This window comes from Petromyzon marinus (genome assembly GCF_048934315.1).
Source record: "Petromyzon marinus isolate PM22_M1 ecotype Great Lakes invasive population chromosome 85 unlocalized genomic scaffold, UKy_Petmar_22M1.pri1.0 chr85_unloc.1, whole genome shotgun sequence".
Classification (NCBI taxonomy): domain Eukaryota; kingdom Metazoa; phylum Chordata; class Hyperoartia; order Petromyzontiformes; family Petromyzontidae; genus Petromyzon; species Petromyzon marinus.
The window spans coordinates 135,282-147,840 of NW_027422646.1; the positions used below are offsets into that span (position 1 = coordinate 135,282).

Here is a 12,559-nt window from a genome sequence, read left to right on the forward strand (position 1 = left end):
ATGGCCGACATTGTAACCAAGATGGCCGACTTTGGAATATCAAGATGGCCGACTTTGGATCCAAGATGGCCGACTTTGGAATATCAAGATGGCCGACTTTGTAACCAAGATGGCCGACTTTGGAATATCAAGATGGCCGACTTTGGATCCAAGATGGCCGATTTTGGAATATCAAGATGGCCGACGTTGGATCTAAGATGGCCGACTTTGGAATATTAAGATGGCCGACTTTGTAACCAACATGACCGACTTTGGAATATCAAGATGGCCGACTTTGTAACCAAGATGGCCGACTTTGGAATATCAAGATGGCCGACTTTGGATCCAAGATGGCCGACGTTGGAATATCAAGATGGCCGACTTTGTAACCAAGATTGCCTACTTTGGAATATCAAGATGGCCGACTTTGGATACAAGATGGCCGACTTTGGAATATCAAGATGGCCGACTTTGTAACCAAGATGGCCGACTTTGGAATATCAAGATGGCCGACTTTGGATCCAAGATGGCCGACTTTGGAATATCAAGATGGCCGACTTTGTAACCAAGATGGCCGACTTTGGAATATCAAGATGGCCGACTTTGTAACCAAGATGGCCGACTTTGGAATATCAAGATGGCCGACTTTGTAACCAAGATGGCCGACTTTGGAATATCAAGATGGCCGACTTTGGATCCAAGATGGCCGACTTTGGAATATCAAGATGGCCGACTTTGGATCCAAGATGGCCGACTTTGGAATATCAAGATGGCCGACTTTGTAACCAAGATGGCCGACTTTGGAATATCAAGATGGCCGACTTTGTAACCAAGATGGCCGACTTTGGAATATCAAGATGGCCGACTTTGTAACCAAGATGGCCGACTTTGGAATATCAAGATGGCCGACTTTGGATCCAAGATGGCCGACTTTGGAATATCAAGATGGCCGACTTTGGATCCAAGATGGCCGACTTTGGAATATCAAGATGGCCGACTTTGTAACCAAGATGGCAGACTTTGGAATATCAAGATGACTGACTTTGGATCCAAGATGGCCGACTTTGGAATATCAAGATGGCCGACTTTGTAACCAAGATGGCCGACTTTGGAATATCAAGATGGCCGACTTTGGATCCAAGATGGCCGACTTTGGAATATCAAGATGGCCGACTTTGTAACCAAGATGGCCGACTTTGGAATATCAAGATGGCCGACTTTGGATCCAAGATGGCCGACTTTGGAATATCAAGATGGCCGACTTTGTAACCAAGATGGCCGACTTTGGAATATCAAGATGGCCGACTTTGTAACCAAGATGGCAGACTTTGGAATATCAAGATGACCGACTTTGGATCCAAGATGGCCGACTTTGGAATATCAAGATGGCCGACTTTGTAACCAAGATGGCCGACTTTGGAATATCAAGATGGCCGACTTTGGATCCAAGATGGCCGACTTTGGAATATCAAGATGGCCGACTTTGTAACCAAGATGGCCGACTTTGGAATATCAAGATGGCCGACTTTGGATCCAAGATGGCCGACTTTGGAATATCAAGATGGCCGACTTTGTAACCAAGATGGCCGACTTTGGAAAATCAAGATGGCCGACTTTGGATCCAAGATGGCCGACTTTGGAATATCAAGATGGCCGACTTTGTAACCAAGATGGCCGACTTTGGAATATCAAGATGGCCGACTTTGGATCCAAGATGGCCGACTTTGGAATCAAGATGGCCGACTTTGGAATATCAAGATGGCCGACTTTGTAACCAAGATGGCCGACTTTGGATCCAAGATGGCCGACTTTGGAATATCAAGATGGCCGACTTTGGATCCAAGATGGCCGATTTTGGAATATCAAGATGGCCTACTTTGGATCCAAGATGGCCGACTTTGGAATATCAAGATGGCCGACTTTGGATCCAAGATGGCCGACTTTGGAATATCAAGATGGCCGACTTTGTAACCAAGATGGCAGACTTTGGAATATCAAGATGGCCGACTTTGGATCCAAGATGGCCGACTTTGGAATATCAAGATGGCCGACTTTGTAACCAAGATGGCCGACTTTGGAATATCAAGATGGCCGACTTTGGATCCAAGATGGCCGACTTTGGAATATCAAGATGGCCGACTTTGTAACCAAGATGGCCGACTTTGGAATATCAAGATGGCCGACTTTGGATCCAAGATGGCCGACTTTGGAATATCAAGATGGCCGACTTTGGAACCAAGATGGCCGTTTTTGGAACCAAGATGGCCGATTTTGTGAAACAAGATGGCCGAGTTTGGAAAACCAAGATGGCCAACTTTGGAACCAAAATGGCCCCCTTTGCAATCAAGATGACCGACTTTGGAATAACAAGATGGCTGAATTCATAACCAAAATGGCCGACTTTGGAATACCAATATGGCCGACATGTGAACTAAGATGGCCGACTTTGGAATACCAAGATGGCCGACTTTGGAACCAAGATGGCCGACTTTGAAATCAGGATGGCCGACTTTGGAACCAAGATGGCCGACTTTGGAACGAAGAGTGTCTCTGTGAGTCTCTGTGTGTCTCTGTGTGTGTCGGTGAATCTGTGTGTCTGTGTGTGTCTCTGTGAGTCTCTGTGAGTCTCTGTGTGTGTCAATGAGTCTCTGTGTGTCTTGTGCATCTCTGTGAGTCTCTGTGAGCCTCTGTGTGTCTCTGTGAGTCTGTGTGAGTCTCTGTGAGTCTCTGTGTCTCTGTAAGTCTCTGTGTGTCTCTGTGTGTGTCCGTGAGTCTGTGTGTCTGAGTGTGTCTCTGTGAGTCTCTGTGAGTCTCTGTGTGTGTCAATGAATCTCTGAGTCTTTGTGCATCTCTGTGATGCTCTATGTATCTCTGTGAGTCTCTGTGAGCCTCTGTGTGTCTCTGTGAGTCTGTGTGAGTCTCTGAGTCTCTGTGTAACTCTGTGAGTCTGTGTGAGTCTCTGAGTCTCTGTGTATCTCTGTGAGTCTCTGTGAGCCTCTGTGTCTCTGTGAGTCTGTGTGAGTCTCTGTGTGTCTCTGTATGTCTCTGTGTGTGTCTCTGTGAGTCTCTGTGAGCCTCTGTGTGTCTCTGAGTCTCTGTGAGTCTCTGTGTCTCTGTGAGTCTCTCTGGGTGGACTATGTACATTGTTGGCAAAGTACTTCAACATACACAATATACTATACACTACACTATACACTACACTACTATACACTACTACACACTACACTACTACACACTAGTGGACACTACTACACCACTAGACACTACTACACTATAACAGTAAAATAATGAAAGTTAATTCGAGACTTGATCGTCACTATACACTACACTATACACTACACTACTATACACTACACTATACACTACACTATACACTACACTATTCACTACACTGTACACTACACTGTACACTACACTATACACTACACTATACACTACACTATGCACTACTATACACTACTACACTATACACTACACTATACACTACACTATACACTACTATACACTACTACACTACTATACACTACACTACACACTACACTATACACTACACTATACACTACACTACTATACACTACTACACACTACACTGCTACACACTACTGGACACTACTACACCACTAGACACTACTACACTATAACAGTAAAATAATGAAAGTGAATTCGAGACATGATCGTCACGTGAAACGCGGCTCGGACAGATTTGTGAAATTGTTTTCGTCTTTTTCAAATAAACCGACCAAACCGAGACTGAACAAAGCCAACGCCACCTTTGTCTTTATTTAGCGATGGAAAATACTGAGGCGGTTAACCACGTGGTGGGTTTCGGGAAACCAAGATGGCCGACTTTGTGAACCAAGATGGCCGACTTTGTGAACCAAGATGGCCGACTTTGGAACCAAGATGGCCGACTTTGGAAAACCAAAATGGCCGACTTCGGAACCAAGATGGCCGACTTTGGAATTCCAAGGTGGACGACTTTGTAACCAAGATGGACGAAATTGGAATCAAGATGGCCGACTTTGGAACCAAGACGGCCGACTTTGGATCCAAGATGGCCGACTTTGGAACCAAGATTGCCGACTTTGGAACCAAGATGACCTACTTGGAACCAAGATGGCCGACTTTGGAATCCAAGATGGCCGACTTTGGAACCAAGATGGCCGACTTTGGAACCAAGATGGACGACTATGGATCCAAGATTGCCAACTTTGGAATATCAAGATGGCCGACATTGGAACCAAGATGGCCGACTTTGGATCTAAGATAGACGACTTTGGAACCAAGATGGCCGACTTTGGAACCAAGATGGCCGACTTTGGATCCAAGATGGTCGACTTTGGAATCAAGATGGCCAACTTTGTAACCAAGATGGACGACTTTGGAATCAAGATGGCCGACTTTGGAACCAAGATGGCCGACTTTGTAACCAAGATGGCCGACTTTGGAACCAAGATGGCCGACTTGGGATCCAAGATGACCGACTTTGGAATCAAGATGGCCGACTTTGTAACCAAGATGGACGACTTTGGAATCAAGATGGCCGACTTCGGATCCAAGATGGCCGACTTTGGAATATCAAGATGGCCGACTTTGGATCTAAGATAGCCGACTTTGGAACCAAGATGGCCGACTTTGGAAGCAAGATGGCCGCCTTTGGAAGCAAGATGGCCGCCTTTGGAATCAAGATGACCGACTTTGGAATAACAAGATAGCTGAATTCATAACCAAAATGGCTGACTTTGGAATACCAATATGGCCGACTTTGGAATACCAAGATGGCCGACATTGGAACTAAGATGGCCGACTTTGGAACCAAGATGGCCGACTTTGACATCAGGATGGCCTACTTTGAAATCAAGATGGCCGACTTTGGAACGAAGAGTGTCTCTGTGAGTCTCTGTGTGTCTCTGTGTGTGTTTGTGTATCTCTGTGTGTGTCGGTGAATTTGTGTGTCTGTGTGTGTCTCTGTGAGTCTCTGTGTGTCTCTGTGTGTGTCGGTGAATCTGTGTGTCTGTGTGTGTCTCTGTGAGTCTCTGTGAGTCTGTGTTTGTCGGTGTCTCTGTGTATCTCTGTGAGTCTCTGTGTGTCTCTGTGTGTGTCGGTGAATCTGTGTGTCTGTGTGTGTCTCTGTGAGTCTCTGTGTGTCTCTGTGTGTGTCAATGAGTCTCTGTGTCTCTGTGTATCTCTGTGTATCTCTGTGAGTCTATGTGAGCTTCTGTGTGTGTCAGTGAGTCTGTGAGTCTCTGTGTGTGTCAATGAGTCTCTGTGTGTCTCTGTGTATCTCTGTGAGTCTCTGTGTCTCTGTGTGTGTCGGTGTCTCTGTGTGTCTTTGTGAGTCTCTGTGTGTCTGTGTGTGTGTCGATGAGTCTGTGTGTCTGAGTGTGTCTCTGTGAGTCTCTGTGAGTCTCTGTGTGTGTCAATGAGTCTCTGTGTGTCTTTGTGCATCTCTGTGAGTCTTTGTGCATCTCTGTGAGTCTCTGTGAGCCTCTGTGAGTCTCTGTGAGCCTCTGTGAGTCTCTCTGGGTGGACTGTACATTGTTGGCAAAGAACTTCAACATACACATTACACTATACACTACACTATACACTACCAAGATGGCCGACTTTGGAACCAAGATGGCCGACTTTGAAATCAGGATGGCCGACTTTGGAACCAAGATGGCTGACTTTGGAAGAGTGTCTCTGTGAGTCTCTGTGTGTCTTGGTGTGTGTCGGTGAATCTGTGTGTCTGTGTGTGAAATTGTGTTGTGAAATTGTTTTCGTCTTTTTCAAATAAACCGACCTAACCAAGAGTGAACAAAGCCAACGCCACCTTTGTCTTTATTTCGCGACGGAAAATACTGAGGCGGTAAACCACGTGGTGGGTTTCGGGAAACCAAGATGGCCGACTTTGTGAACCAAGATGACCGACTTTGGAATTCCAAGATGGCCGACTTTTGAACCAAGATGGCAGACTTTGGAATACCAAAATGGCCGACTTTGGAACCAAGATGGCCGTCTTTAGAATATCAAGATGGCCGACTTTGGAATATCAAGATGGCCGACTTTGTGAACCAAGATGGCCGACTTTGGAATACCAAGATGGCCGGCTTCATAACCAAGATGGTCGACTTTGTGATCAGAGATGGCCGACTTTGGATCCAAGATGGTCGACTTTGTAACATCAAGATGGCCGACTTTGTAACCAAGATGGCCTACTTTGGAATATCAAGATGGCCGACTTTGGATCCAAGATGGCCGACTTTGTAACATCAAGATGGCCGACTTTGTAACCAAGATGGCCGACTTTGAAATATCAAGATGGCCGACTTTCAATATCAAGATGACCGACTTTGTAACCAAGATGGCCGACTTTGGAATATCAAAATGGCCGACTTTGGAATATCAAGATGGCCGACTTTGGAACCAAGATGGCCGACTTGGAACCAAGATGGCCTACTTTGGAACCAAGATGGCCTACTTTGGGACCAGGATGGCCGACTTTGGAACCAAGATGGACGACTATGGATCCAAGATGGCCGACTTTGGAATATCAAGATGGCCAACTTTGGATCTAAGATAGCCGACTTTGGAACCAAGATGGCCGACTTTGTAACCAAGATGGCCGACTTTGGAATATCAAGATGGCCGACTTTGGATCCAAGATGGCCGACTTTGGAATATCAAGATGGCCGACTTTGTAACCAAGATGGCCGACTTTGTAATATCAAGATGGCCGACTTTGGATCCAAGATGGCCGACTTTGGAATATCAAGATGGCCGACTTTGTGAACCAAGATGGCCGACTTTGTGAACCAAGATGACCGACTTTGGAATTCCAAGATGGCCGACTTTGGAACCAAGATGGCAGACTTTGGAATACCAAAATGGCCGACTTTGGAACCAAGATGGCCGTCTTTAGAATATCAAGATGGCCGACTTTGGAATATCAAGATGGCCGACTTTGTGAACCAAGATGGCCGACTTTGGAATACCAAGATGGCCGGCTTCATAACCAAGATGGTCGACTTTGTGATCAGAGATGGCCGACTTTGGATCCAAGATGGTCGACTTTGTAACATCAAGATGGCCGACTTTGTAACCAAGATGGCCGACTTTGGAATATCAAGATGGCCGACTTTGGATCCAAGATGGCCGACTTTGTAACATCAAGATGGCCGACTTTGTAACCAAGATGGCCGACTTTGAAATATCAAGATGGCCGACTTTCAATATCAAGATGACCGACTTTGTAACCAAGATAGCCGACTTTGGAATATCAAAATGGCCGACTTTGGAATATCAAGATGGCCGACTTTGGAACCAAGATGGACGACTATGGATCCAAGATGGCCGACTTTGGAATATCAAGATGGCCAACTTTGGATCTAAGATATCCGACTTTGGAACCAAGATGGCCGACTTTGGAACCAAGATGGCCGACTTTGGATCCAAGATGGCCGACTTTGGAATATCAAGATGGCCGACTTTGGATCTAAGATAGCCGACTTTGGAACCAAGATGGCCGACTTTGGAACCAAGATGGCCGACTTTGGATCCAAGATGGTCGACTTTGGAACCAAGATGGTACTCTTTGGATCCAAGATGGCCGACTTTGTAACCAAGATGGCCGACTTTGTAACCAAGATGGCCGACTTTGGAATATCAAGATGGCCGACTTTGGATCCAAGATGGCCGACTTTGGAATATCAAGATGACCGACTTTGTAACCAAGATGGCCGACTTTGTAATATCAAGATGGCCGACTTTGGATCCAAGATGGCCGACTTTGGAATATCAAGATGGCCGACTTTGGAATACCAAGATGGCCGACTTTGGAAAATCAAGATGGCCGACTTTGGAATCAAGATGGCCGACTTTGGAATATCAAGATGGCCGACTTTGGATCCAAGATGGCCGACTTTGGAATATCAAGATGGCCGACTTTGGATCCAAGATGGCCGACTTTGGATCCAAGATGGCCGACTTTGGAATCAAGATGGCCGACTTTGGAATATCAAGATGGCCGACTTTGGATCCAAGATGGCCGACTTTGGATCCAAGATGGCCGACTTTGGAATCAAGATGGCCGACTTTGGAATATCAAGATGGCCGACTTTGGAACCAAGATGGCCGACTTTAGAACCAAGATGGCCGACTTTGGATCCAAGATGGTCGACTTTGGAACCAAGATGGTACTCTTTGGATCCAAGATGGCCGACTTTGTAACCAAGATGGCCAACTTTGGATCCAAGATGGCCGACTTTGGAATCAAGATGGCCGACTTTGGATCCAAGATGCTACTCTTTGGATCCAAGATGGCCGACTTTGGATCTAAGATAGCCGACTTCGGAACCAAGATGGCCGACTTTGGAACCAAGATGGCCGACTTTGGATCCAAGATGGTCGACTTTGGAACCAAGATGGTACTCTTTGGATCCAAGATGGCCGATTTTGTAACCAAGATGGCCGACTTTGTAACCAAGATGGCCGACTTTGGAATATCAAGATGGCCGATTTTGGATCCAAGATGGCCGACTTTGGAATATCAAGATGGCCGACTTTGTAACCAAGATGGCCGACTTTGGATCCAAGATGGCCGACTTTGGAATATCAAGATGGCCGACTTTGGAATACCAAGATGGCCGACTTTGGAATATCAAGATGGCCGACTTTGGATCCAAGATGGCCGACTTTGGAATATCAAGATGGCCGACATTGGATCCAAGATGGCCGACTTTGGATCCAAGATGGCCGACTTTGGAATCAAGATGGCCGACTTTGGATCCAAGATGGTACTCTTTGGATCCAAGATGGCCGACTTTGGATCTAAGATAGCCGACTTTGGAACCAAGATGGCCGACTTTAGAACCAAGATGGCCGACTTTGGATCCAAGATGGTCGACTTTGGAACCAAGATGGTACTCTTTGTAACCAAGATGGCCGACTTTGTAACCAAGATGGCCGACTTTGGAATATTAAGATGGCCGACTTTGGATCCAAGATGGCCGACTTTGGATCCAAGATGGCCGACTTTGGAATATCAAGATGGCCGACTTTGGAATACCAAGATGGCCGACTTTGGAATATCAAGATGGCCAACTTTGGATCCAAGATGGCCGACTTTGGATCGAAGATGGCCGACTTTGGAATATCAAGATGGCCGACTTTGGATCTAAGATAGCCGACTTTGGAACCAAGATGGCCGACTTTGGAACCAAGATGGCCGACTTTGGATCCAAGATGGTCGACTTTGGAACCAAGATGGTACTCTTTGGATCCAAGATGGCCGACTTTGTAACCAAGATGGCCGACTTTGTAACCAAGATGGCCAACTTTGGAATATCAAGATGGCCGACATTGGATCCAAGATGGCCGACTTTGGATCCAAGATGGCCGACTTTGGAATCAAGATGGCCGACTTTGTAACCAAGATGGCCGACTTTGGAATATCAAGATGGCCGACTTTGTAACCAAGATGGCCGACTTTGGAATCAAGATGGCCGACTTTGTAACCAAGATGGCCGACTTTGGAATATCAAGATGGCCGACTTTGTAACCAAGATGGCCGACTTTGTAATCTCGTTGTTGTTGTTGACAGCTGTCGCCGCTCGCCGTGTAAGATCTCCGTGTAGACGGTGAACAAGTGGGCAAGTTACCCTTGTGAGTACCTGGAAGATGTGGCCCTTTGTGAGCTGCCGTTTTGTGTTCACAAGAGGTGGTCATTATTGTGAGCTGCCGTTTTATATTTACAAGATGTGTTGTTCATTTTTATGAGCTGCCGTTTTGTGTTTACAAGATGTGGTCATTATTGTGAGCTGCCGTTTTATATTTACAAGAGGTGGCAATTTTTATGAGCTGCCGTTTTGTGTTTACAAGATGTGGTCATTATTGTGAGCTGCCATTTTGTTTTTACAAGAGGTGGTCATTTTTTGAGCCGCAGTTTTGTATTTACAAGAGGTGGTAATTTTTATGAGTTGCCGTTTTATATTTACAAGATGAGGTGGTCATTTTTTGAGCCGCAGTTTTGTATTTACAAGAGGTGGTCACTTTTGTGAGCTGCTGTTTTGTGTTCACAAGATGTGGTCTTTTTTATGAGCTGCTGTTTTATATTTACAAGAGGTGGTTATTTTTTTTGAGCTGCCGTTTTATATTTACAAGAGTTGGTCCTTTTTTTGAGCTGCCGTTTTATATTTACAAGAGGTGTTGGTCATTTTTATGAGCTGCCGTTTTGTATTTACAAGAGGTGGTAATTTTTATGAGCTTCCGTTTTACATTTATAAGATGTGGTCATTTTTTGTGAGCTGCTGTTTTATATTTACAAGATGTGGTCATTTTTATGAGCTGCTGTTTTATATTTACAAGATGTGGTCATTTTTTGTGAGCTGCTGTTTTATATTTACAAGATGTGGTCATTTTTATGAGCTGCCGTTTTGTATTTACAAGATGTGGTCCTTTTTTTGAGCTTCCGTATTGTATGTATGAGATGTGGTCCTTTTTGTGAGCTTCCGTTATGTATTCACAAGAGGTGGTCATTTTTTGAGCCGCAGTTTTGTATTTACAAGAGGTGGTAATTTTTTGTGAGCTGCTGTTTTATATTTACAAGAGGTGGTCATTTTTTGTGAGTTGCTGTTTTGTATTTACAAGAGGTGGTTATTTTTTGTGAGTTGCTGTTTTGTATTTACAAGAGGTGTTCATTTTTTGTGAGCTGCTGTTTTATGTTCACAAGATGTGGTCCTTGTTTTTGAGCTGCCGTTTTATATTTACAAGATGTGGTCCTTTTTTGTGAGCTGCCCTTTTATATTTACAAAGAGGTGGTCATTCTTTTTTAGCTTCCGTTTTATGTTCACAAGATGTGTTGGTCATTTTTTGAGCTGCCCTCTCTCCCCCTCTCTCTCTCTCTATCTCCCTCACCGTCAGTCTTTCCTCCCTCCTTACCTCTTGGTGGACTTGTGTGTGTGTGTATATTTGTATTGTTATATACCGACCGTGCACCTCGCGTTTTCCATCATTATCCACGCTGGCACGTGCAATCCCAAAGGGTTGAGAACACGAAATTGTAACGCCCCTCTAGAAATTCACGGTCCGCCAGGGCAGCTGTCTCAACTGTGCTGTTGGCCTGAGTGGATGTGGCTTCAACGTAATGTTTTCCTTCTTCAGGTGTGTTGATCGAAACGTCGTGATTGCTTTTTTTAAATTTCCCCGTTTCAACGTAATTTTATTGTACGTCTACACACGTAGGGTTAAGTGTGGGGGGGCGTGGCCAGGAACGAGGGAGGGGGCGTGGCCAGCGGCGTTGGGGGCGTGGCCCAAAAGGTGAGCGGGGCGTGGCCTGATCCCAGGGCGAAGGGCGCCATCGGGGCGTGGCCAGAGATGAGGGGGCGTGGCTATAAGGTGAGGGGGGGGCGTGGCTATGAAAAGAACACGTGGGGGACTATGAGTGGAGGGGCGTGGGGCTATCAGACGAGGGGGCGGGGCCGAGCAGCGAAGGGGCGGGGCTATCAGATGAGGGGGCGGAGCCGAGCAGCAAAGGGGCGGGGATACAAGACGATGGGGCGGGGCTATCAGACGATGAGGCGAGGTCGGGAGGGGAGGGGCCAGTGATCGAGGGGGCGGGGCCGAGGACGGAGGCGGCGTAGCTGATTGGCAGACTGAGTCCCACGTGGGGACCAATCACGCTCAGCCACGCAGCGACGTAGCCCTCACGTCTGGGGGGAGGGGGGCGGTGACATCATCAACAACAACAACATCAACAACAACATCAACAACATCAACAACATCATCAACAACAACAACATCAACAACAACATCAACAACAACAACATCAACATCATCAACAACAACAACATCAACAACAACATCAACAACAACATCATCATCATCATCAACAACAACATCATCATCATCATCAACAACAACAACATCAACAACAACATCAACAACAACATCAACATCAACAACAACATCAACAACATCAACAACATCAACATCATCAACATCAACAACATCAACAACAACAACAACATCAACAACATCAACAACAACATCATCAACATCAACAACAACATCAACAACAACATCAACAACAACATCATCATCATCATCAACAACAACATCAACAACAACATCATCATCATCATCAACAACAACATCATCATCATCAACAACAACAACATCAACAACAACATCAACAACAACAACATCAACATCAACAACAACATCAACAACATCAACAACATCAACATCAACAACATCAACAACAACATCAACAACAACAACAACATCAACAACAACATCAACAACAACAACATCAACAACAACAACATCAACATCAACAACATCAACATCAACAACATCAACATCAACAACACCAACATCAACATCAACAACAACAACATCATCAACAACATCAACTACAACAACAACATCAACAACATCAACAACAACATCAACAACAACAACATCAACAACATCAACAACAACATCAACAACAACATCAACAACAACAACAACATCATCATCAACAACAACATCTTCATCAACAACATCATCATCAACAACATCAACAACATCATCAACAACAACATCAACAACAACA

The 12,559-nt window shown here is 45.3% G+C and overlaps 1 protein-coding gene across 2 annotated transcripts in view; it reads right to left on the reverse strand.

Annotated features, from left to right (window-relative positions):
* Positions 1-3,740: 3,740 nt before the first annotated feature.
* ATG10 (autophagy related 10) overlaps positions 3,741-12,559 on the reverse strand; it is a 32,098-nt gene continuing 23,279 nt past the window's right edge. For both annotated transcript variants that reach the window (XM_076059246.1, XM_076059247.1), the window contains one exon: positions 3,741-11,669. In XM_076059246.1, coding sequence (XP_075915361.1) covers positions 11,396-11,669 — 274 coding nt within the window. In that variant the 3' untranslated portion in view covers positions 3,741-11,395. The remainder of the gene's footprint in view (positions 11,670-12,559) is intronic.